Source organism: Myotis davidii, unplaced genomic scaffold (assembly GCF_000327345.1).
Source record: "Myotis davidii unplaced genomic scaffold, ASM32734v1 scaffold46, whole genome shotgun sequence".
Lineage (NCBI taxonomy): Eukaryota > Metazoa > Chordata > Mammalia > Chiroptera > Vespertilionidae > Myotis > Myotis davidii.
This window is the reverse complement of record NW_006383006.1, coordinates 12,482,842-12,509,714: the sequence shown is the minus strand read 5'-3', so window position 1 is coordinate 12,509,714 and position 26,873 is coordinate 12,482,842. Positions and strand designations below refer to the sequence as shown.

At 41.1% G+C, this 26,873-nt stretch overlaps 2 protein-coding genes across 3 annotated transcripts in view; one reads left to right on the top strand and one right to left on the bottom strand.

Moving 5' to 3' along the window:
- Nucleotides 1–4,280, top strand: part of SLC12A6 (solute carrier family 12 (potassium/chloride transporter), member 6) — an 84,862-nt gene extending 80,582 nt beyond the window's left edge. The window contains exons 25-26 of the mRNA XM_006778178.2: nucleotides 373–522; nucleotides 1,608–4,280. Of these exons, the coding sequence (XP_006778241.1) occupies nucleotides 373–522; nucleotides 1,608–1,699 (242 nt within the window). The 3' untranslated portion in view covers nucleotides 1,700–4,280. The remainder of the gene's footprint in view (nucleotides 1–372; nucleotides 523–1,607) is intronic.
- A 171-nt stretch (nucleotides 4,281–4,451) lies between these two features.
- Nucleotides 4,452–10,030, bottom strand: EMC4 (ER membrane protein complex subunit 4). 2 transcript variants are annotated; one of them, XM_006778125.2, is made up of 5 exons: nucleotides 9,817–10,029; nucleotides 9,179–9,293; nucleotides 5,810–5,963; nucleotides 5,355–5,515; nucleotides 4,452–4,859 (listed from the first exon to the last, which is right to left on the bottom strand). In XM_006778125.2, the coding sequence occupies exons 1-5, from the start codon at nucleotides 9,900–9,902 to the stop codon at nucleotides 4,824–4,826; spliced, it is 552 nt and encodes a 183-aa protein (XP_006778188.1). In that variant the 5' UTR covers nucleotides 9,903–10,029; the 3' UTR covers nucleotides 4,452–4,823. The 2 variants fall into 2 exon arrangements, with proteins under 2 accessions (XP_006778188.1, XP_006778189.1); XM_006778126.2 differs by lacking the exon at nucleotides 5,355–5,515 and having other exon boundaries at nucleotides 9,817–10,030.
- Between the last annotated feature and the right edge of the window lie 16,843 nt (nucleotides 10,031–26,873).

Here is a 26,873-nt window from a genome sequence, read left to right as displayed (position 1 = left end):
AGTTTTCCAGCTCACAAGCTTATCACATAACAGTATCCTAATCAGTGCCACAGATGCACCTTTGCCAGGATACACAGGATGGAATCTGTTCATTTTACCCCAAATCCAGCCATCTCTCTGTTGTTTACCTATGCATACCAGCTACCAATTAACACTGAACACAAGGTAACCATCCTTCTTTATACTGTGTTCCTGGTATAAACAAGCAAACATAGAGTGAGAAAACCCAAGGTGTTACTATTATAAGGAAGTCTTTTTGTTCATTATATCATTCATACTCAAAGCAAAAAAGCTCCATATCTCAAGTTTTATAAGGTTGTTGATGATATGCCTAGTTTTCTGTTTGCCTTAACCACCTGTCTCCCCTTCTTCCCCTTTCCCTCTGCAGGGACCAGTCCAATGTGAGGCGGATGCATACAGCAGTGAAGCTCAATGAGGTCATAGTTAATAAGTCCCATGAAGCAAAGTTGGTTTTGTTGAATATGCCAGGGCCACCCCGAAACCCTGAGGGTGATGAAAACTGTATCCTTTCCAAGAATGGAGCTACCAGTAGGGAAAATATTAGTTTGCTTTTTATTTTATTTTTATTGATTCCAGAGAGGAAGAGGGGGATAGAAACATCAATGATGAGAATCATTGATTGGTTCCTCCCTGCTTAACCCCCACTGGGGATAGAGCCTGAAACCCAAGCATGTGCCCTGACGGGAAATCAAACCATGACCTCCTGAGCCACACTGGCCGGGCTTAGCTTGCTTTTTAGATGTGACTATTCGGCCGCTATAAAAGTGATTGCTCCTGCCAAAATTTTCCTCTTGAAGAGGGAGACTTTTAAAAGCCTTATTATACAGGGATTCTTGCAAAGCAGTGAGATTAATCTTTTAAGGAGTTGGGGTTATATGTTCTCTCTGAACCCTAGAGAGACTGCTTTTAAGTGGTATATTTGCAACATTACTTCTAATACTGTGTATGGAACCCTTTCTGACAATCCCAGAGACAGAATACCCATATCCTTCCTCCTTTTCAGGCTCTACCCACTTGCAAAGCCTTTCTTTTGGATGGCATTAGGGGAGAAGCAGCTGAAGTGGACCCTCCTCTGAGGGGAAAAAAGAGATAAAAGGAAAAAAACCCAGGATTTTTTGAGACCACTTCAGCACTGCAGTGGTGACACCTGACCCATTCCCACCAGTATCATTAAGGAAGAGAGTTTTTAAAAAGGAAAAAAGAGCTGGCAGAAAAATTCTACTTGAGCAGCTTCACTTAGAAAACTTGGGTTCTCAAGAAATCTTAACGAGCTGCCCTGTTTTTGGCTTATTTTGCTTCATATTATTTTACACATTACTTGTGTGTTTTCCCTATTTAAAAAAAAAATTAGAAAAAAAAATCCAACAAGTGGAAAAATCCTCCCATATGCAAAAGGACTAGATCCCTGGATTAACTCACAGGGTGAAACTGAATTACAAAGTACAGTCTTCCAATTCTGAGTATGCAATAATTAACAAAAGCATGTTGATTTTTTTAGCTTTGTAATCAGATCAACTCTGATTATCATGGTATAGGTTGTAAAGTGTGCTCTTCTTCTGCCTTTGTCTCCTTGACAAATTCTGAAGACATGGAGTTCCTGGAAGTGCTCACCGAGGGACTAGAGCGAGTCCTCCTTGTCCGAGGTGGTGGCAGTGAAGTGATCACCATTTATTCGTAATTTCCTCCTGAATGACTCTGCTTGGCTTCATGTTTCCCAAAAGGCTTCCATCCTCCATGAGTGCCAGCTCTTTACTAACAGTCCCACTAACTAGAGGCCTGAGTCCTATACACATCATCTGAGTGAATTCTTGACAAGCTGAGCCTCAAGTACTTGTGCAAAAACGTAACAACAGTTCTGCTTTTTGCTCTCATATGATCTGCCCCCCTTACAGAAGCAAATATTCCCTCAACATTAGAAAAATGGTCAATTACTAAAGCCATGTCTGTACCAGCTAAGGCAAGTTAGAATTAACAAGCTAACCAATAAAATGAGTGTCAGAAGGCATACCAGAAATTCAACTGAAGACAAAAAGCAAGTACATATCCAGCATTAAAGATTGTCTCGGAAGTCATGGTTCAACAGAGAAAAAACGTCATCATTCTAAGGCATTCATGGCCAAGTGTACGGGGACCTAACATCCTGGTGAAGATAACCTATGGCAAACCAAGATGAAAACCTTTTTAAGCTAGTTTTCTTGAGTGTATCCACTGCTTTGCAGAACTCTAATTTTATGTTAGGGTACTGATATACAAAATCCGAAATATGGCTGCAGCTTCTACTTCGTCCTCCAAAACAAGATTTCCCCCTAAAAAGCAGTGTATGTACACATACTGGGTTGTTGTATATTTCAGTTACTGGTTTTCAAACCCCACTCTGTGATTAAGATTGTAATGTAGGCAGTGTTAACATGGAAATTTTTAAACAGTGGAGTAAAAATTATTTCTTTCAGGTACTTTTCAAATGGCCAAATTAAGGAAATTCTAAGATAGCTATTAAGAATTACTGGAATATAATCTGGTTATCTGTGTGACATGGGCAAAACATACAAGCTGTTTTCTAAGAAATATAATGTACACTGACCAATAGGTTCACTTTTCCTTCTCTCTTTTATGTCCTCTGGGTTAGTAGACACAGGTCAAAAATCATAGGAACAAACACTAGGAAGCCTGGCTAAAATTCTTTCCTAAATGTTTCTATCTTTTCAAGGGGAAATCCAGCAATAGAATTCGAAGTTCTAGAGCCGTATTCCTTCAGTAGTGCCAAAGTTATTGAGATGCTGCTACTCACTTACCTACTTCACTAAAGTGGCATACAATTGGCATTGGCCTATTCAAGTAACTTCTTTCACTAAGAAACCTGTGGACTCATTTCTAAAGCCATAGTGAAGACTTGGGCACTCACCTAAATGCCAAGTATGCCCATTTGCCTTTCCATTTTAATTCTGCATTCTGACTGCAGAAACTTGGCTCTAAACTAGGAGACTGTCCAAGCCAACAGTCTTCTGCTATTTCAGTTTTGCTTTAGAACTTTAAGTATGTTATGGAAATACTTATGCAAGCTTAGCTAACTTGCTAATTTATTGATCACAAAAACACCTGTTTTCCAAGCATAACGAAATTATTCTGTGTGACTAAATGGTAATTTCAAATATATGTGGATAGGTTATTTAGAAAAACTATTTGCCTATATTTGTGGCTTTAGAATTTCACTTTACTGATCAATAGTGGCACTTTTTCGATTACCCATTAGGATATGGAGCAAGCTGACCTAAGTACCAGCAGACTGTTCATTTGACCTTTACAGAGAAAATCCTTCAATATGACTTAATTGAGTCATTTCAATGTATTCCTTTTACTTTTCTTTCAACCTTCAGGCCGTCATGGTAGCAAAGCAGACAGAATTTTTGTCTTTTATTCTGCTCCTTCCTACAGAGGATAGAAGCATTATTCACTGCTTCCATTGCAACACTCCATTGTTTAGTTGAGTCCAGCAGTAGGACAGGTTCCCCAGGATTCAAAATATTGAAGATCCATGCTCTAAAAGTCTGCCTGCCCAGAAATTCCTCTACATTTACACATACCTTCTGGCCAAAGTGATATTTATATGTATTTCCATATAGGAAAAAATATTGGCGGAATTAAGGTTAGTTTTAAAAGCATTTTGTGGTTAGAGCTCTATAAGAATCTTTTAAAGGGATAAGGGAATTCATGGCTATTAATATAGCCACTACTTCAGCCCCTAAATACAAAATCATTGTTACGTGGGAAAATGGTTATTAGGCCAGATTTAAACTCATCTCTATCTAGAGCATTTCATGTCTCTGTGTTGCTTATATTGTTTGTCTACAAAGTATCTTGTCTCTTTTAATCACTGCAAATAAAGCAATACAGAAAACTTAATGAGAATGCACCTTAGGGGAAGGGGTTTTGTGTTTCAAGAAGGAAGAGAAAGAAAAGACCTCCTCCTGCCTTTTGAATAAGATCCAACTTTTAAGTCTTAGCTATGACTTTACCAGGGCAGGTTATGATAACATACATTTTCCAATTACTGGCCCTCTGCCTTCTATAGCTTTCTTAAAAGCTGAAGTTTGAACTGCAGCATCTGCTTGACAGGTACTCTTGGCAGGGGAAAGATGCCTACTTTGTACCTTCCACTGCCTCAGATTCCTGTGGCCCCAACAATTCCTCCAATCCTCATCCCCCCTAAATGTATTAAAAATCCGTTGTGGATATTAAAGTAGCAATTTACTGTAATTATATTTATGTGCTTTTTGTCTGGTTTATTTTTCTTTTCATCATGTATAATCAGAATCCAGCATTAGTTTCTCACACCTTCCACAAGTGTCTCCAACAGAAGTTTTATGTCCCAGCTTATGTTAAATAGAAGTGAAATATTAAGGAAAACAGATTTAAGGGAAACCTATATAATATTTTTAAAGCACTGTTCTTGACCATTTAATTTATTGAAAGGAGATGCTGCTGTGGTTCTTGGTTTAGCAGCAACTATTCTTTTGTTTACATAGTTACGGTTTTATTTGTTGTTTTGCTCTATACCGAAAACATAAATAAAGTTTTCTACATTATTTTCAGTCAAGGGTTGTGGCACAGTTTCTTTGTGTTTGTAGTGATATATACATTATCTTTCTAGGATGTCTCCTCACCCTGGAAAAAAGGGTGTTTTCAGTTCTTTTCAGCACGAGTGATAACGTTAGGGGTGAATATGCTGAGGAGTCATCACGGGGGGTAAAGAAGGTTGTAAATGAGATCCAAATACATGGTCACCAGGTGCTGCTTTCTCAGGTTCACAAAAGCAGTCCACCACCACTGAACTCCATCCTCTGAAACAAGAAGAATAGGTGAATGGGAATGAGCACTGAAATAACTTCCTGAATCAAGTACTTAATACTTTAACCACAAGTTATTTTATCCTTAAAAAATAACTTCCTGACTTTTAATGGATCTTATTTCTTAAGAAATGGGCTCTAGCCCTGGCTGGCATGCTCAGCGATTACAGTATGAGCCCCACACACGGAAGGGTCAAGGGTTTAATTCCCAGTCAAGGGCACGTACCTGGGTTGCAAGTTCAATCCCTGGCCCAAGTCGGGGCACTTTCAGGAGGCAACCTATCAATGTCTCTCTCTCCCATCAATGTTTTTTTCTCTCTCTGTCTCTCTCTCTTTCTCTTTCCCCCCTCCACCCACCTTTCATTCTCTCTTGGGAGAGGATTAAAAAGGAAATGAGCTCTAATACCAACTCTAATCCCTTACATCAAATGGATCAGCTATTTACTGTCCGTTACAACTAGCCCCAAAGTTAACTTTCTTTTGCCTTACCTCAGGAGGTTCAATGAAGGCTAACCAGTCTGATGCGTGTGTAGGCAATAGTCCCATGGACTGGCACTTATAAACAGCCAATGCCAAACCCATGAGATTTCCAATGAGATACACCAAACCCTGAAGGAACTTCTGGCTTGAACTTTCTAGCATCTTGAAAGCTGTTGGGGTAACAAAGTGCCAAAACAACTTTTTTAAAAATTACGAATCAGGCACATATTAAGATACAAATAATACACACCAGCCCACAGTAAAATAGCAAATAGAACTAGTGAACAAAATCCATGATAAGCTCTGTTTTTCCCTCCATGTCACCACCACTACCATCACTGTCCTGCACACCCTCCCCGCTACTAGCCAAGAGCCATGCAAAGATTTCCAATATGGGTTTTGCCTAAGAATTTACCTTTAATTCTTAAAACTTTCATAAGGGTTATTAGTTCAAGAATACTTACTGGCTGAAATGGCCATAAGTGCCTGAATGGGTCGCCAAGCCATCATACACACCATCATAGTAGGAAAGATGGAGATAGTATTGCCTGCCATGTACATGATGAAGAGGTTCATGGGAATCTGTTTGAGGGGACCCAAGGCAATGTCCCAACAGCGCTAAAACAAAGACACAATTTTAACCTCTGAGCACTACCCTCAGTCCCACATTTATTGTATCACTGATGTTAAAGTCAAATGAACACAATTTTCAATTTTGTGCATCTGACTGATCAATGATTCTCATCGATGTTTCTATCTCCTCCCTTCCTCTGAAATCAATAAAAATATTTTTAATTAAAAAAAAAGAAAATAGATAAATCCACATAGTGAGAGATTAGCATACCTCAATCAATAACTAACAGACAAGTCAAGATATAGATTTGAAAGACATTAACAAACTGAACCCAACTGATATTTATAAAGCATTGCTCCCAACAGCTGCAGAATTCACACTGTTCTCAAACACACATGGGACATTTACAGAAACTGACCACTTGCTAAGCCACAAAGGAAGTGTCAGTAACTCAAAGAACTCAAATTATACAAAGCATGTTCTTTGATTACCATGAATCAAGCTAGAATTCAATAACAGATAACCAAAAATCCATTATGAGTTGAAATTAACAAATGTACTTGAAATAATTCATGAATCAAAAGAAATTATATTGGAAAATATATTTTTAACTGATCAAAATACATTTTAACAACTGTGGAACATAGCTAGAACTCTGAGAAATTTATAGCTTTAAATACAGATTAGAAGACTAAAAATAAAGTAAGCATCTATTTCAATAAGTTAGAAAAAGAACAAATGAAAAGGAAGAAAATAATGAGAGTAGTAATTAGTGAAACTGTCGTTAAATCAAGCCGACGGTTGTTTTTTAAAAAAGATTAATAACGTCATACTGGTGAGCCTGATGAAGAAAAAAGGATGGAAGATAAAAATTCAACATCAGGAATGAAAAAGGGACATCTCTAGGTTTTGCAAATATTACAGTGATCATACTATGAATTTTAGGAAATGGTATAATTCATAAAAAAAATACAACTTACCTAAATGGTATAAGAAATTGGAAATATAAATAATCCCATAACTGTTTTAAGAAACTGAATCTATAAGCCCATCAGATGGTTTTCCTTGGCAAATTTCAAACATTTAAGGAAAAAATAAAGCCAATCTTATACAAACTTAGAAAATAAAAATGAACACTCTACACCTCATTACATGGGATCTCATAAATACCAAAACCTGACAAGGACATGAGAAAAGTTTATAGACCACTATCAGTCATAAACATAAATGCAAAAATCCTAAGCAAATCTAACTATATAAAAATAATATACCACTATCCATTTGTGTTTACTCACATTAAAAGAATAAATGCTCGTACTTGAAATTAAAGTTTCCCAATATGTAATTTACATAGATCATTTCTAAGTTTAAATATCAAATCATCCATACAACAGAACTAAAGTATTTTATGATAATCTACCTTTAAAATCAAGCCATGTTAATACTTTAACTATCATGTATTATGTTACAATTTGATACCAAGATGAAAAATGATACTTATCAAGAAAAAAACTGAGAATAGCTGTCATTTTCCTGTTGTGAAAAATCACTGGAATTTTATGAAACAAATCGCTTAGTATTGAATAGCAAGCTGAGGGGAAAGAAAGTGCAGGCACTGTTCTAGGCTTTTAGGAGACAAAAACCTGGAGCTTAAATTAATGAAAAGATGGTTAGTAAAATAAGTAAACTGTCACGTATATGAATGACACGGAGAAATGTAAAGTGGGAAAACAGGATAGGGAGTGCCATGAGGGTAGGCTTCATTGATCAGAGAGCAAGCCATACAGGTGCTGCGGAAGAGTATTCCAGCAAAGGGAAAAACAAGTACACAAATCCTTAGATGGGAACTTGCCTGGCATATGTGAGCAGCAGCAAGGAGGCTAATCTGACAAGACTGCAGTGAACAGAGGGGAAAGTGGTAGCCCTGGACAGGTGGCTCAGTTGGTTGGAGAGTTGTCCCATACACCAAAAGGTTAATCGGATTTGATCCCAGGTTGGGGCGCCTACAGGAGGCAGCTCATCAATGTTTTTCTCTCCCATTGATGTTTCTGTTTCTCTCTCTCTCCTATTCTCTCTCTCTAAAAATCAATAAAAACATATCCTTGGTAGAGGATTAAAAACTAAAATTAGCTTTGGCCAGTGTGGCTCGGTTGGGTGTCATCTGGTGCACTGAAAGGTTGCCAGTTCCATTCCCAGTCAGGGCACATGCCTGGGTTTCAGGCTTGATTCCCAGTAGAAGGCATAGAGGAGGCAGCCTATTGATGTTTCCCTCTCACATCGATGTTTCTCTCCCTCTCCCTTACTCTAAAAATCAATAAAAAAAATAATAAATACAGGGGAATGTGATAGGAGATTAAGTCAAAGATGTTACAAGGGGCTTAGTCAATATAGAGTTAGGTAGGACATTACAAAGACTTGCTTTTACAATAAGCGAAATGAGCTACAGAAGAGTTTTAATAGGAATGATCTGACTCATGTTTTAAAAGGATCATAGTACTGGCTGCTGTGCTGGGACTAGACTACAGGGGAAGTAGTGAGACCAATTAGAAATCTGTGGCAGAGAGGGGCACAAGGAATCTTTTGGAGAAGAAGAAAATGTTCTTTCAAGATAATCGTGGTTTCAAGGTGGTATACCACTATTAAAGCTCATCAGATTGTGCTCTTTAAAAATCAGTGGTTCTCAACAGAAGGGCGATTCACCTCCCTGGAGACAGGTGTAAAGTTGGAGACATTTTGGTTGTCACAAATGGGGAAGGGCACTTTTAGCATCTAATAGGTAGAGGCCAGGGGTTCTGTTAAACACCCTACAATGCACGTACTGCTCCCACAACAATGAAGATCTGGGCGAAGGATGGTAGTAGCTTAGACCAGGATGATAGGTGAAAGCAATAAGAAGCAGTAAGATTTTGAATCTATTTTGAAGATGAGCCAACAGAATATCCTGGCAGGTGATGTGGTGTAAGGAAATTAGAGGACAAAAGGATGACTTCAACTGAAAGGCATTGCCACCAATAAATACTTTTCAACCTACTTTCTTATGCCTTAGGTTCTAAATGTCTTTTCTTTTTCCAATTCTTAAGCACTTTTGGAGCTGATATGTAAACTACTGTTAACACATTAATCTCAAGCAGTTGAGCTACTAAAACATTCAGGATAAGGCCCATCTACAGTAAGATATTCATGTGCTGTCTGGGAGAGAAGAGCGGGTGGGTGGGCCAGGACTAGCCCCCAAACGACGGCGACATCTATACCTCTGTACCTTCTCCACCAGGATCCGGTCCGTCTCTTGCACGCTGGTATCCGGCACTTGCTTGTCCAAGTAACCAACGGGGTACAGCGAGTCGCCCTGGCCACCGCCCCGGTCACTTCGGCCCCTAAAGAAGCAAACCAAGAAACAGGCTGCTCGCCCAGCGGGCACGGCTCAGTGGCTGAGCCTTGACCTATGAACCAGAAGGTCCCGGTTGGATTCGGGTCAAGGGCCCAGGCCCGGGGTTGTGGGCTTGATCCCCAGTAGGGGGTCTGCAGGAGGCAGCCAATCAATGATTCTCATCATTGATGTTTCTATATCCCTCTCCCTTCCTCTCTCTCTAATATCAATAAAAATATTTTTTAAAGAAGAAAAAATAAACTAAAGCTGTGGACTCCCACATTTCCTGTTCTACTACCCCTAGGAGTTAAGATCTTCAGGTGCACCTACCCAGATTCCATCAACCCCTCCTGTAGGTTCGTCAGATCCCTGCCTATTGGGAAAGCGGAACTAGGCATCCTTTGGGCACAAAAACCTCCACGGCTTCCGCCGCTAGCTGCCCAGGAGCCTTCTTGGTGCCACCCATCCAGTCCAGGTTCCATGCCTCCGGGGCAGTCCTGGGGGCAAGGCCCTCCGCCCAGGCTCCTCACCTGCTGCCTCCTCCAGGCCCGCTCAGCTCAATGGCCCACTTGAAGCGCCGGCCTCGGTTGGCCACCAGGCTGCCCTGGGCCGTCATGGCAATGGACGCCTCCTAAAGCCGAGAAGCTGCCTGGTCTACGGCGTCACACGGAGCCTCAGGCCCACCAGCGTCCGCGACGTCTGGTCCCAGTCTGCAAGCCCACTTCCGGCGCGTGCGTAACACGTCACTTCCGGGGGCGGGCACTGAGTCCGTGGAAGTAGCCAGCGCGGCAGGTGAGAAAAGCTGCTTGAATTTAAATCTTCCTAAAGCGACTCCGGGCGCCCCTCCTTTTGGAAGAGGCCTGTGGTGTGTCCCCTGACCCCGAGGCGCCCTTTACGGGGCCGAGGGAAGGTCCGTACTGACTCTGTTTGAGTTGAAGCCAAGAAAAGGTTTTCAGTTCCTCCGCCCTCCCGGGAATTACAAGATTCAGACAGAGCTAGCTTTAAATCGTGGTTTCACCACGGATGTGTGACCTTGAGTTATTTAGTAGCTTCCGAGTATTGGATGTCCACTGTGTTCCTGGAGCTTTGTGTTTATTATTTCATTTAAGTCTCACAGTAACCCTGGGAGGTAGATGGTGGTATCCCCGTTCTGCACCAAAGCCAGGAGGCCGTGTGGGCGTGGGAAGGCTCGCGGGCTCGAGGTTCAGATGGCCTCCTTTTGAATCCTGGCTTCATGACTGAATTTTGTGACCTTGGGCAAGTTCAGTTGTGTATATTGCAAACCTCTTCATATGTAAAAGTTGAATAATGCACCTGTTTTCAAAGTTTGTTGTGAGGTTGAATGGTGGGCTCGCCACATACGCATGATGTGTTTTTTAATGTCATTAAATAATATACAACATTATTCGTACTGAGTGGGTTTTGTGTTCAGTTGTACACCTGTATCATAATTTAACCTATTATTGGATACTTAAGTTGTTTTCTGTTTTATTTTTCCCTTTTATAACCCATGTTGCTGTGAACATCCTTGCACATCTTTACTTATTTCCTTAAGTTAAATTATTAGAACTATAATTGGTAGATCAGAGTATGCACGAACGCCCGCTTTAAAAAAATTACATTAGCCGAAACCGGTTTGGCTCAATGGATAGAGCGTCGGCCTGCGGACTGAAAGGTCCCAGGTTTGCTTCCGGTCAAGGGCATATACCTGGGTTGCGGGCACATCCCCAGTAGGAGATGTGCAGGAGGCAGCTGATCGATGTTTCTAACTCTCTATCGCTCTCCCTTCCTCTCTGTAAAAAATCAATAAAATATATATTTTTTAAAAATTACATTAATTTATATTCCAGCCCTAGCTGGTTTGATTGAGTGGATAGAGCGTGGGCCTGTGGACTGAAGGGTCCGGGTTTGATTCTGGTCAAGGGCACATGCCGGGGTTGTGGGCTTGATGCCCAGTGGGGGCGTGCAGGAGGCAGCTGAGCGATGATTCTCATCATTGATGTTTCCATTTCGCTCTCCCTCTCCCTTCCTCTCTGAAATCAATAAAATAATATATTTTTTAAAACACGAAAGTAACTGTAATACAAAACTGAGTATCCTATAATTACATTATGTAAAATAAAGGGTAAAAATTAGAAGGGAGGGAGTACATAAAAATGTTATATATTATATTCTGGTAATTTTGTGCAATATTGTCTGATTTTCAAGGTATTCTTGTCTTACTTTTTAAAAAATATATATTTTTTTATTGATTTCAGAGAGGAAGGGCAAAGGAGAGAGAGATAGAAATGTAAATGATGAGAACCATTGATCAGCTGTCTCCTGCACGCCCCCTACTGGGGATTGAGCCCACAACTCCGTCACGTGCCCTTGACTGGAATCAAACCCAGGACCCTTCAGTCTGAAGGCTCACACTCTATCCACTAAGCCGAACCAGTTAGGGCTCTTGTCTTATTCCTTAATAAATTTTAAAGAAACACTTTAAAACATTGTTCATCACTTAAATCATATATTCCCTTTTAAAGTACTCCCCTACGTGTCCTAACTGGTTTGGCCAAGTGGATAGTGCATTGGCCTGGGGACTGAAGGGTCCAGGGTTCGATTCCAGTCAGGGCATGTACCTTGGTTGTGGGCTCCATCCCCATTAGGAGGCATGCAGGAGGTAGCTGATCAACTCTCATCAATGTTTCTAACTCTGTATCCCTCACTCTTCCTCTCTGTAAAATCAGTAAAAATAAAATTTTAAATAATAAAGTACTCCCCTATAGCCCAGGCCATTCCTCCTCTTTTCCCCCCAGATGCGCTTTCTTTGCCTTTCATTCTCCTAAGCTCTGTAACTTCTTTCCTGAGTCCATGCAGCCCAGATGGCCCACTTCTACCTCTGTGACATTCTAAACTTTCACTTGCAAATCTGAAAATAAATAAATAATAATAAATAAAAATAAAGTACTCCCCTACTTCTTTAAAACAAATATAACTATAACCTGAATCACAGTTGCTTTGGCCTCAATAGAGTATTCCAGATCTTTTATTCCTTTATCCTGGGAGTCCTCATAGTGTTATTTGCTAAAACATATTCCAAAGAACATGAAGATATTAGGACTGAGCTGAGGAAGGATTCCAAGGTTAAATACTGCATATTGTATTTTGCATATACACCACGGAGATTCTCAGTGCTATTAGTATAACATTAAAATCACAAGAAATTATTCCATAAGAATCTCCTTTAATTTTGTTTCCCAATGTACCTAAGTAAGAACCCTCTCCTTATTACATCTGTTAATGCCCAATGGAATCAATGTTCTGTAGAACACAGTGGGGACAATGCTGTATACTACAATTCAGGAGAAAGATGAAGGCACTCTCTATAAAACGTTGCTTGGGTTTTTTTTTATTATAAGAATATCATTAGGAAGAATCCTTTATGGAAATGGAGTTTTAACTTGGAATTAAACTTTTGGGGATTCCAGTTTTTGTACAAATTTTGTTTTGCAAGAAAAATGAAGGAAAACCTAGATTCTAATCCTGACTCCTAATGAACTACCTGAATCACTTGAATTTGGAACTCTCTTGGCCTTAATTTCTTCATCTATAAAATGAGGGACTTATACTAATTAACTTCTAAGGCTACCTTCCAGTTCTAAAATGTATAATTTTTGCATATTTTGCATGTTATTTCATATACATAGAAAAATGACTCAAATGATAAACACATGCAGGAGTAATGGGATTTCAGAGCACTTTTTAAAGTTGTACTTTCCCATACTTTTCCTAGTTCTCTGCACTGTGGATTTAGAAAAATATAAATATATGTTTTTTAAATATAATCATGTGTAGTGATGGATGTTAACAGAATTCATTGTGGTAAATATATAGAGTATATCAGGTATATTTGCATTCAATTGAAAGTATGGGAAACAGTTTATTCTTGTATTATTTCTTCTTTTTTTAAAATATATTTTATTGATTTTTTACAGAGAGGAAGGGAGAGGGACAGAGAGTTAGAAACATCGATGAGAGAGAAACATCAATCAGCTGCCTCCTGCACATCTCCTACAGGGGATGTGCCCGCAACCCAGACACATGCCCTTGACCGGAATCAAACCCGGGCCATTTCAGTCCGCAGGCCAATGCTCTATTCACTGAGCCAAACCGGCTTCGGCTTGTATTATTTCTTAATTATTTTATTATTTTCCATATGAACAATTGTAAACCTACTTTTGCCCCACCCTGTATACATATATCAAATCATTAAGTTGTACCCCTAAAACTAATTCAATGTTACATGTAAATTATATCTTGATTAAAAATTTAAGAAAGAAAGAGAAAAATATTTTAATGAGATAACATTGGTTAATAACATAAGTTTCAGGTGTACCAATTATAATTCAGTATCTGTATATACTATAGTACTAGAGGCCCAGTGCAATTCATGCACAGGTGGTGTCTGGCCAGCCCACCCCAATTAGGGCTGGTCAGGCTGGCTGAGGGGAGGGGAAGCAGCCAGCCCTGCCCCCAATGGGGAGAGGGAATGAGAGGCGGGGCCAGCTGTGGGAAAGGGCCGAGGGCAGTTGGTGGGTCAGCCCCGCCCCTGGTCAAACTCCCAGTCAAGGGAGCAATTTGCATATTAGACTTTTATTATATAGGACTAGAGGCCCGGTACATGAAATTCGTGCAGGGGGTGGTGTCCCTCAGCCTGGCCTTTTACCCTCCAATCCAGGACCCCTCAGGGGATGTCCAACTGCCGGTTTAGGCCTGATCCCTAAACCAGCAGTTGGACATCCCTCTCACAATCTGGGACTGCTGGCTCCTAACCGCTCACCTGCCTGCCTGCCTGATCACCCCTAACCACTCTGCCTGATTGCCTGATAGCCCCTAACCACCTCTGCCTGCCGGCCTAATCACCCCTAATTGCTCCCCTGTCTGCCGGCCTGATGGCCCCTAACTGCTCTCCCCTGGTGGCCTGATCGCCCCTAACTGCCTCAGCCCCCGCCACCGTGGCTTTGTCCAGAAGGACATCCGGATGGATGTCTGGTCTAATTAGCATATTACCCTTTTATTAGTATAGAATAGATACCACCCAAAGTCTAGTTTCTATCTGTCACCATACATTTGATACCCTTTACCCATTTCACCCTCCCTTTACCCAGTTATAACATGACATGATTCTAAACCTAGATGCTTAATGGTTCTCTGTCCTGGAGTCACCAGAGACTCACTTTGGGACTCTTAAAAATACTGATGCCTGGGCCACATCTCCAGTGATTCTAATCCATTTGCTTAAGGTGGAACATGGGCACCAAGTTTTTTATAGTTCTGCGGGTGATTCTCCTCAAGGACAGAGAAGCACTGACTAGAGCAGCCATGGGCAAACTACAGCCTGCGGGCCGGATCCAGCCCGTTTGAAATGAATAAAACTAAAAAAAAAAAAAAAAATATGTAATGATGTTTACTTTGAATTTATATTAGTTCACACAAACACTCCATCCATGCTTTTGTTCCGGCCCTCCGGTCCAGTTTAAGAACCCATTGTGGCCCTCGAGTCAAAAAGTTTGCCCACCCCTGGACTAAAGCATATAGAGCATATTGTTGCTTTAAAATAACAAGGTTTGAATTTACTCAAAGTATTTAAGCAAATAATCATTTTTTGAGAGTCTTCTGTATGCCTCCCACCGGACTAAACTTGAATTAGAAAATAATGGGAATATTGAAATTGTAAAAATATATGTTAAACTTTGCTTACTTGTACCTTTGAGCAAAAATGATTTTAATAACAGAAACTGTGAGAAGGTACACCATGATTCCATAGGTTATACCAGTTGTCTTGTTTAACTTTTATAATTTGTGCCACCTACACATTTTTTGTAATTGTGTTTGTATCTTATCCCTCTACCACTACCTCTTTACGAGTCTAAGAAGCTGACTAGTTTTAATACTTGATGCGATTCTCTTCAGAGCAGTTGCCTTTGGATTGAAACCACCAAGTACATTTTCTTTTCAAACAACCATATTTGGAAGACTAGATCTCTCTAAAGGGGGGAAAAAAGCTTTTATAGGTATGTTTAAGTCTATGCCATTTAACAATGTCTATGATAATTCTATTCAGCTATTCTCACTGGTCCAACCAGTTCCCCAGTGTGCCCTAAAAGCTTTTAAGCCTTTGACAGCTTCAGTAAAAATGGGCTTCCATTGCAAATCCAAGTTATTTGTGTTTACTATCATTATTGCCTTTTGAAAAGGACTACCCTACACTATTTTATTCATGATGCAATTTATTTCATGTCAGTAATGGGGTCTTAACAAGAGGAAATTTTTGTCCATTTTGTCTGTCTGCATGTTCAAACCTCATTAATGAAAAAAAAAGTTTTTATTATAAGATCCTACCTTGCTAGTTATTGCTAGGTTTCTGAATCATTTCTGTGTGGATTACATTTTTTTTCAAATTCTAGTTCATGGCTCTGCAGTGTCAGGTCACCCTATCAGCAGTGGCATGAACTGGGAGATGTTGGTTAATAAAAGCATTCTTCCGTAGCAATTAACTTTTTTTTTTATTTCAGGAGGACTGTTGTGTAATTCACATTTTAACAAGTTCCCATTATAGCACTTCCCTCCAATGCTTGCTTACGAAGCTGGGAGGGTTGCAATTCCCACAGATCCCATTAAAGGATAAGAATGAACCATAGCATGAGTCATAATGATGTATTACTGATGGCCTAACATGTTTCTTCAAGCTTGGTTACTCTGGATTCATTCTGGTAATTAATTTCAGCTATCTTGAAAGTGGTCTAAACTGTCTCTACATCTTGTATCTGAATGACCAATTTAAGTCCTTTGTGGCATTTTTTCCAATGTGCTAATTTTTAAAAGCCTTAATTGATTGGTTCAGATATAAAGCATTGTTTTATAGCCTGGATATGTTTGTTTATTTTTTGGAAGGAGGATTTTAATGGACTTAATAGTAATGTTCGTGTTCTCCCAAAATTTATGTCAAAGCCCTAACCCGCAATGTGACAGTATTTGGAGATGGGACCTTTGGGAAGTACTTAGGGTTCCACAAGGTCATGAAGGTAGGACTCTCATAATAGGGTTTGTGTTCGTATAAGAAGAGACAGAAAAAAAAGTATAGTATTGTCTAAGCACTATTCTATACACCTGTAGCTAACATATAATAATATTGAATATAAACTGTAATTGAAAAATAAAATTTAAAAGTCACTAAAAAAGAAGAAGAAATAAGAAGAGACACAAGGGCTTGCTCTCTCACTTAGCCAGTGAGGACGCACAATGAGAAGGTGGCTGTCTTCAAGCCCAGAAGAAAGCTGTCACCAGGGACTGAATCAGCCAGAACCTTGATCTTGGACTTTCCAGCCTCCAGAACTATAAGAAAATAAATTTCTGTTGTCTAAGCTGCCGAGTGTGTGGTATTTTGTTATGGCAGCCTGAGCAGACAAATACAAGGATGAAGTTGGATTCAGAAGAATTGAAGGAGGACATTAGTACCTTTTGGTACTTGAAAGACACAAGTCCTACCTTAAAACATATACATACATGTAGGGTTGTTTAATTTGTAGGTGCTTATTTTGTAAATGGAAACATACTGCACACTGTCCACTGACTTGTTTTTTTCCCCACTTAGTCTATCTTGGGTGTCTTCCATGCCTGTCACTCAGATCTACCTCATTCTTTTTAAAGTCTACAGAGTATACATTGCATGGATGTCTGATAATTTAGTTAACTAGTCCACAATTAATGGACATTTAGGTTGTTCCCATTTGTGTCTACTACAAAAAAAAAAAAAGCTACTGTGAAAATCCCTGAGTAGATTGTCAACACAGTTCTGTAGGAGAGTCATACAATTAGGATCGCTTACCACAGAGAGTATACAGCTACAGTGTTCATAGGTTTCAACAGACCCTCCGAAATGTGCTAATTTACATTTTTAAGGGTTTGGGGACTAAATATTTTCTTGTAAGTCGAATAGTGTCAGCCAAAAATTCACATCCACCCAGAACCATGTGATTTTATTTGGAAATCAGGTCTTTGCAGATGTAATTAGTTAAAATGAGGTGGATTATGGTAGGTCCTAAGCCCAATGACTGGTATCCTTATAAAAATAGGAAAGGACGCATCCACACAAGGAAGATGTCCATGTGACAATGGATGCAGAGATTGGAGGGATGCAGCTATAAGCCAACAACTACCAGAGCTAGGAAGAGGCAAGGAAGGATTCTTCCCTAGAGCCTGCAGAGGGAGAGCATGGTCCTCCAACACCTTAATTTTGGTCTTCGAGCCTACAGAAGTGAGAGACTATATTTCTATTGTTTTAAGCCACCCAGTTTCTGGTACTTTCTTACAGCATCCCTAGTAAAATAGTACAGGTTTCTAAGAGAGGTTCCATACAAATGAATTAAGCTAACCTTTTAATAAAAGCTGCCAAATCAGATCCTAAACTTTCAAAAATTTGCACGAAAAGTTTAATTTCCTAATTGCTATGATTGTTTCCTTTAATAAAGTGATTTTTTAAAATCCTCACCTGAGAATATGCTTATTGTGGTTTTTTAGAAAGGGAGAGAGAGAAAAACATCAATGTGAGAGAGAACATTGATTGGCCACCTTCCATATATGCCCTGACTAGGCATCCAACTTGCAACCTAGGTAGGTGCCCTGACCAGGAATCAAACCCGCAACCTTTTGGCATACAGACGACACTCCAACCAACTGAGCCACACTGGCCAGGGCTAATAAAGTGATTTTTTTTTAAAAAGTATTTTGTAGAGAAGTGCTACAGTAAAGAAATATTTGTTAATCTAGCAGTTACAAAAGAAGGACATTTATTGTATAAAATAGAAAATACAAATAAGTAAAAAAGAAGATAATCAACAAATCCTTCCATGTAAAAAATTTTTTTCCATAGACATTTTTATTTTGATTCTTCTAGATCAGCGGTTCTCAACCTGTGGGTCGCGACCCCTTTGGGGGTCGAACGACCGTTTCACAGGGGTCACCTAAGACCATCGGAAAACATGTATAATTACATATTATTTTTTGTGATTAATCACTATGCTTTAATTATGTTCAATTTGTAACAGTGAAATTGGGGGTCACCACAACATGAGGAACTGTATTAAAGGGTCGCAGCATTAGGAAGGTTGAGAACCACCATTCTAGATGTTTTTTATTTATATTTATACTTATTTAGCATACTGGGGTTTTTGGGTTTTTTTTTATTTTTTATTTTATTTTTTTAATTTTTTTTTTTTTTTAAGCCATGTTCTAGTCAGGTTCTCTTGCCATGTTCTATCCAGGTTCTGTAGCCAGGTTCTGTCTCTAGGTTCTTCAGCCAGGTTGTCTCGCTAGGTTCTGTCTCTAGGTTCTGTGGCCAGTTTCTGTCCAGGATCTTTTGCCATGTTCTCTTGCTAGGTTCTGTGTCTAGGTTCTGTGTCTAGCATACTGTTTTATAACACTATTTCATGAAGATACATATTTTTATTTTTTAGAAAGACAAAGGTATGACTAAATTTTTATTTCAGTTTTTCTTTAAATGTCTCTTACAGCTCTGCCAGGTGTTCAGGCTCTGTTGCTTTTATCCAGCCTTGCCTATGATCAGGAGGCTCCACCCCCACCCAGCCTGCAGCTGGAGCTACATCTCTTTCCCAAGACCCCTACTAGTCCTGCGACTCTTTTTAGATAAGAGTGATTGTTTAGAATATTTGTGTTCTCCTTTTTAAAACATTCACAATTCAAGTAAGTTCGAGCAGCACTAGGTAAATCTTTCTTTTAGATACTCACAATGTTAGTTTAAAGGGTCTGAGAAGTGCTACACTAAAGAAATATTTGTTAATCTAGCAGCTACCAAACTTCTGTGGCCAAGGAGGCCTTTTATTTTTCTCTTCTTTTTTTTTCAACCTATCAACATCTTGTAGAACCGGTGTTCTGAAGAATACAGTTAATTTTGGGTAAGAACTCAAGCCAGCTTAGGTTCAGACTCAATTTTGTTATTGCAAGAGTGCTTTTGCCTTGAAGTGAATCTAATTGGTAATTTTCCTACTGCTCCCATCTCTTGAGCCTGGGGACCTCCGGTGTCCCTTTAAGCTCCCTTCCCAAGGACATTATCCCGCTTTTGATAATTGTTGCTCTGCCCATTTTGTTCTCTTCCTGTCTGCTCCCAGTCCTTTAACTCCTCTTCACTCCCAGTTTGTTAAGAGGCCACAGTAGTATTAAACCCGCTAAGCCAATGCTTCTCAACCTTGGCTGCACTTTAGAATCACCTGGGAATCTTTTTAAAATCCTGATTTCTGGGCCCACTGGGGATGTGCCTGCAACCCAGGTACATGCCCTTGACCGGAATCGAACCCGGGACCCTTGAGTCCGCAGGCCGACGCTCTATGCACTAAGCCAAACCGGTTTCGGCCAGAAATCAGGATTTTTAAAAGATTCCCAGGTGATTCTGATGTGCAGCCAAGGTTGAGAACCACTGCCCTAAGCAACTGCATGATTAGACTTATTGTGTGTGGTCATACCTTGCGGATACTCTGTACTCATCTCCTGGCCATCAGTATCACAGTGAGTCTGACTCCTCAGCATTGGCCCCCACTCTGGGAGCTGGTCCTAAATTTTCAAGCTCAGAATAATTTTTTCTGAGGCAGCAGCCAACCATATTGTGTTCTCTATCTTGAGGTAGAAAAGCACTGAACAGATAAAGTTAGGGGTAGGGGGTGTTTTTCAGAGAGAGATGCAATCACTGTGCTAGATACTGGTGTAGTGTTTTACATAGGTTATCTTATTTTCCAAAAACCCCTGAGAGAACAGTATTATCCTCATTGTGCAGTTAAGTAAAAATGGTGTAGAAAGGGCCCAAAGGCAGTGATCTAGGCTTCTGATGGGGATGAACCTTGCTCCAAAGCTAGTTTTCTTTCCTCTCTAGCTTGCTGCCCTGTACCATCTTCCACTTGGTGAGTGCACCCTAACTACAGGTAATCTACTTGGGGATTCAGATTTGAAGATCTATAAATACCAAATATTGCCACCTGCTTTTCAGCTGTATCAGAAACAAATTGTCATAACAGGAGGATCCCCTACCATCTAACACTACCCACCACTCCTATCTTCCACCCACAAAAAACAAACAAACAAAACAAAAACCAAGCAAAACTGCTGCTTCTATTGAAAAAGTGTGTGTGTGTGTGTGTGTGTGTGTGTGTGTGTATCTGTCCATGATGTAGTATTTGTGAAATGGGAATAAGACTAAGTTATATGACAACATGTACACTGCAACCCATTTAAATGTATATTTGTACATACATGTTTACAAATACTTGTACATAGAAAGATTCATCCACTTGTTAATAAGAGTTATCTCTGGTACAATGTAGGGGTGGTTGGAAGGAGATTAATTATAAGGAGGTCTTTACCTTGTATTTACATGTTTCGGTACTGCTTTATTTTTGTTTTACAACCAGCATGTATTATTATTTTTTTTATAATTAAAAAGAGCCCGGCGGGTGTGGCTAAATGGTTGAGCATCGACCCACGAACCAGGAGGTCATGGTTCCATTCCCGGTTAGGGCACATGCCTGGGTTGTGGGCTTGATCCCCAGTTGGAGCGTGCAGGAGGCAGCCAATCAATGACTCTCTCTCGTCATTGATGTTTCTGTCTCTCTCTCCCTCTTTCTTCATCTTTGAAATCAATAAAAATATATTTAAAAGATAATTACATATTTACACATTAGGGGGAAAAACACCCCGATGCTTCTGCCACGAAGGAGGGCATGAGTATTGTGGTAGTGTTTAAAAAAATCATGAATCTTGTAAACTAGCAGTGAGATTTGCTTGTTTTTGTTGCTTTTGCCTTATCTGAAATGCTCCCTACTTCCTTCCACAGTCAGCACAGGAAGGTGGGGAAGGGAGGAGCAGAAAAAAAGGAATCAACTTCTCACTTTGCCAAAATCAACCACCTGGAATTTTCCAAAGGCTCAAATGCTGAGCAGCGGATGTAGTTACTCGTGGGATGGATGAGCTATTGCTGCCTTTAGGTCTCCTCAGGCATTGTCCTTTATCAGTCCTGGCTTATCAGTCTGAGTTGATGAGAATGACATACACCACAGTAAACACTGTGGCTCCCTGAACCTCTGGCCCGAACTATAACACTTTCATACCTAAGGTTCTTGCCATCAATCCTCCCATTTGCATCCTGGTGAGAGATTAATACTTCTCAAGTCCTAATTTAATGCTGCCATTTCCCTGCTCAATGCCTATGCCATTTATTTTATTTATTTTTTAAAAATATGTTTGTATTGATTTTAGAGAGAGAGGAACGGAGAGGGGTAGAGAGAGGAAGGGTAAGGGAGAGAGAAACATAGATGTGAGAGAGAAACATGAGTGAGCTGCCTCCTGCACGCCCCCTACTAGGGATCAAGCCTGCAAACCAGGCTTATGCCCTGACTGGGAATGGAAACTCAGTACTAATGCTCAACTAACTGAGCCGCACCAGCCGGGGCCATTTATTTTTTGTTTCAATTGCCATTTTTTAAAATTCTTTATTGTTTAAAGTATTACATGAGTACCCCTCCCCATTGACCTCTCCCCGCCTCCTCCTCCCCCAAGCACAAGCCCTCACCCCCCATACTGTCTGTGTCCATTGGTAATGCTCATAATGCATGCATACAAGTCCTGTGGTTGATCTCTTACCCCCTCACTCCCCGCCTTCCCTCATAGGTTGTACAGTCTGTTCGATGCTTCTATGTCTCAGGTTCTATTTTTGTTCATCATTTTATATTGTTCATTATATTCCACATATGAGTGAGATCATGTGATATTTATCTTTCTCCGACTAGCTTATTTCACTTAGCATAATGCTCTCTAGTTCCATCCATGCTTCAACTGCCATTTTTATTATGTGCAGTTCTACATACTGGCATGGATTGACCTACATAATATGATACTTATTATATCTCACTTTTGTTTTTAAATATACATTTGCATAGTAAAATATCTCAGAAAATATATTTTAAAGTAGAAACAGTGCTTGTCCATGAGTAATAGACCTTCAGGGGTTTCTAATGATTCTTTTTTCTTTCTCAAACACCTTTATTTGACCATTTCAGATTTTTAAAACCTACCAGGTGACTGCATACCTTTTCAATCTTCACTCCTGCTATTCTCCAGAGCTCTTTCCATTCTAATAAAATCAGGATAGACAGTGGTCCTGGTGTTACTGGAAAGGGATGGGGTCTGGAGCCAGTGGCCTATAGTGTGTGAGTTCTTGCCTTTGTGCAAAAAGATTTTGAAGTACGAGTCCAGGTGATTTTGAGAGTATGGTTATTAAAGCTGGGGACAGTGACACAAGGAAGAGCCTAGGATAGAAGAAGCAACAGGAGAGAGACTAGGAGGGGCTGCTTTGGCTCTCTAGAAACATTATGGGAAAGAAGTGAGCCAAACTGAGGCTCACTAAAGAGAGAAAAGGGGGCCTTGGAGACAGGTTCAGGGGGTTAGCCCGGGACAAGCTGCTGCTGCCCATTGCTCCCCTGGTTGTAAGTCTCATGGGGGGGGTCCCTTAGAGCTTTAATAGATGCACCCCCGTGGGGGGAAAAAGAAGGGGAAGGGAAAGGGGAAGGGGAGGGCATGCTCCAAGGAGGAGAACAGCACTTGGTCCTTTGTCTTGAGGGTTTTAAAGGCTAGAGGTTTAGGGGAAGATTCAATAGAACGTTCATCGGCTTTTCCAGGTGTGCCCTTTCTGGGTCATGGTCTCCACTGATTGGTCAGTGCCAGGGCCATTCACTTGCCTGGTTTTGATGCTTTTCTGGGCCTGGAGCTGAAATACAACTGAGGCCTAGCTGTTATCTCCAGAGAGGAAATGTGATATGCCGGGAGAGGAAAGACCACGCTGGGGGCGAGGTCAGTGCCAGTTTTGCCCACTGCTAGGCACCCCGGGCTTTCCACCCTGGTGACCTGTATGAGCTGTAAATTGCTCGGCCAGTTTGTTCGGCTGCCTGTCTCAGTTCCCCCAGTCCACTTGCCAAGGGATTTTCCTAGCTTTTTACTATCCTGCCTCACGGGAACTTACTTTGTACTTCCCCCCACTGTCTGGAACACCCTACCTGTCGAAATCCTGTCTAGCATGTCAGGCCTGGCTCCAACGTCCCTCCACAATCCCTCCCCTAACTCTCCAAGAAATGTATGTATGACTTTGCACCAGAGTTCTTTTCTGGTGGGTGTGTTTATGGTGAGGGTTACTCCATACACTGTCCCTGAATGACGTCCATACCCGTAAGGGACAGGGTGAGAGGCAGAAAGGCTAACCCAGCTGCCCTTCAGTCAGATGGAAGGAATGTTTAAGGCAGTGAGAAGGAAGGAATGAGGGAATGGCCTGGGGTGAGATCCCTCGGAGACTGTCCACCGTGAAGGCTAGCAGGGAACCTGCTTTCTGTGCACAAGAACTGGTACAGGGATAATAAAAATATATTCGATCTGCACTTTTTTATCCACCAAAAAATTAAAAACTTGACCCTTGCTGGTTTGTTCAGTGATTAGAGCGTCAGCCCATGGACTGAAGGGTCAAGGGTTCAATTCCAGTCAAGGGCATGTACCTCGTTTTCAGGCTCTATCCCCGGCCCTGGGTGGGGCACATGTGGGAGACAACCAATTGATGTGTCTCTCCCACATCAATGTTTCTCTCTGTGTCTCTCCCCCTCCCTTCCACCCTCTCTAGAAATCGATGGGGAGGGGTGCCGGGGGAGAGATTATCCTCGGTAAGGATTAACAATAACAAAAAAAATTTAAAAGCTTGCCCCTGGCTGGGTGGCTCAGTTGGTTGGAGTGTCATCCCATGAATCAAAAAGTTGCTGGTTTGATTCATAGTCAAGGTACATACTAGGTTGTGGGTTTGATCCTCAGTCGCGGGGCATACAGGAGGCAATTGATCAATGTTTCTCTTTCACATTGATGCTTTTCTCTTTCTTTTCTGTTTTTCTCTCTCTCTCCCTTCCTCCCTCTCTAAAATCAATTTAAAAATATCCTCAGGCGACAATTTAAAAACATAAATAGCCCTAGCTGGTTTGGCTTAGTGGATAGAGCGTTGTCTGTGGACTGAAGGGTCCCGGGTTCGATTCCAGTCAAGGGCACATGCCCAGGTTGTGGGCTCGATCTCCAGTAGGGGGCGTGCAGGAGGCAGCCAATCAATGATTTTCTCTCATCACTGATGTTTCTATCTCTCTCTCCCTCTCCCTTCCTCTCTGAAATCAATAAAACTATTAAAAATAAATAAATAACTTGACTGAGCTCCAAGGGAAAAGAATTTCAACTTTATTGACTTAGAAGTGTCAGCGAAGAAAACTGACCTGTATTTTCATCATTAAAATAGTATATATTTCAAAAGTAGCAATATAAAGCCATTTTTTAAAATTTTACCTTAAATCATGCTGACACTTGGCAGTCACCTGAGCTCTATGGGCCAGGGCTGCTCATCCACTGGTATAAACCTCCAATCCTGAGCCTGGAGATGCACCAGCCTGAGACACTGTGCCCTACGAAGCTCCAGAAGTGAGAACATCAAGATTCTGCTCAGGCCTTCAGACCACCTGAGTCTTCTATAGCGGAGATGCTTCTGCGTTAACACAGCAGCTTTCCCGAGTCCCCGTTATTTGTCCTACCACACCATGCAGCATCCCTTGAGGGTAAGTGCTGTCTCACACCTTTTTCACCTTCTGGTGAGGGCCCAGTACAATGCCTCTTATGTAGTGGGTCATCAAGAAATTCCTGTTTATGATAATGGTGATGAAGAAATCGCTTGAGAGAAAGTGACTTCACCCATGTGTGTAGAATTTTATTTTCTTTACAACAGCACACCTACTTAGTGGAATGTTCTAAGTTGCAGACACCTAGAACCCAGGGCTCCTGCTTTCTTCACTCACCCTGCCGGACTCTCTCGAAGAGTCCCATTTGTTAACAGGTGTGGCCCCACACATAGGCATGTTCCTGCTTGTGCGTGGTATAATCTGAGAGTAGCTCACAAAGGCATTGCTTATGCAAAACATATCCTAAAAATACTTCTCCCACGGACCTAAATTCATGCCTGAAAATGTCACCATTGCTTAATTTTTTACAGGGAGGAAAAATACATTGTTATTCTCAGGGCCAGAGAGGAGTAGAACAGAGTGAAGCAGAGTGTGCATCCGGAACAAAATGGAGCAGGACAGAGTAGACTCGACCTTATTGGAAAGAAGCACCGCTGTCTAACCAGAGAAGCAAGTCACCCTAGGGCAGTGGTTCTCAACCTTGGCTGCACATTAGAATCACCTGGGAATCTTTTTAAAATCCTGATTTCTGGGCCTCATCCTCCGGAAATTCTGTTTCTTTGTTACTAATGTTGTGGCCCCACCCCATTAACCTATTAAATAAATAAAACAACCCATAACCTTGATCCGTGGCTTATTGTTGAAGATGGGTAGACTCTGTCTCCACTAAGATAAAGAGAATTACCCTCAGTAATTAAAAGCATGTCAGGAACAGACCCAAATTTAACCTCATACTTGAGTGTACCTCATTCCAAAGAGACTAAGCCTACTTCCTGGGGACAGGGTCTGCATCATACACATTTCTTGTGTTCTTATGAGTCTAACGCAGAGTCTGGCACATATTAGGAACAAAAATATAATAGCTAACAATTACATAGTGCTTACCATGTGCCAGATACATTCTTCTAAGCATTTTATATGTATTAACTCATTTAATCCTCACCATAGTGAGGCAGCTATTACTATTACCCCCATTTTGCATATGAGGAAACCAAAACACACAGGAATTTATGACTTACCCAACGTCACATAGCTCCAGAGTCCATGCATTTAAATCCTTTGCCCAGTGCATTTAAATGGAAGTGATTAAATCTCGCCCTGTACCATATTTTTATAGCAAATGGTTTGAACCTCGTGGTGCAACACTTAGGGTACAGTCTCCTCCCCTCCCCTCACTAGATGGTCATTAATCATTCTTTGACTTTTATCATCCTCAGTTTCCAGCGCAGTATTACCGCGAAGTAGCAAGACTAGTGTGCGTACCTGTGACCACCTAGCCGCCGTCTGCGGCCCGGGGAGGGGAGGACGGAGCGCGCGAGGCGACCGGTCGGAGGACAGGTTTTCCCCCGCCGCCCGGCCCGGCCGCGGCGTTTCCTTGTGTTCCGACGGCTTCTCGGTGCCCGGACTGATAAGCTTTTGTTTAGCAGGACAAAAACTTGACATAACTGCATAAGAATTGCTGATGGCAACTTTAAAAGACCTCATTGTGTTTTCCGAAAAGTTGGTCAGTAACCACCTAGCCTTTTTCTTTGCTCTTAAATGGGCTTAAATATGGAGATAACAAAGAGTGGATTTGTTTTCTTGTGGCTGGTAAAGTTCCTTGAAGACAGAGTTGTCTATGTCAGTTTTCTTTGCAGATTAAGAATAGATGACTGTAACAGATACCGCGAAGTAGCAAGACTAGTGTGCGTACCTGTGACCACCAGGGGGCACTGTGGCCACACGCCCTCTCCCCCCCTCCCTCCGGCGCTACCCGAGAGGGGCGGAGCCAGCGTTGGGCGGAGCCTGAGAGACGC

Bases quoted from the DNA above. Each gene is read 5' to 3' on its own strand.
- EMC4 (XM_006778125.2), bottom strand. From the start codon at position 9,902: ATGACGGCCCAGGGCAGCCTGGTGGCCAACCGAGGCCGGCGCTTCAAG. The intron at 9,294-9,816 runs GTGAGGAGCCTG...TTGCTTCTTTAG, and splicing joins GGGCCTGGAGGAGGCAGCAG to GGGCCGAAGTGACCGGGGCG. The intron at 5,516-5,809 runs GTAAGTATTCTT...TTACCCCAACAG, and splicing joins ACTTATGGCCATTTCAGCCA to CTTTCAAGATGCTAGAAAGT.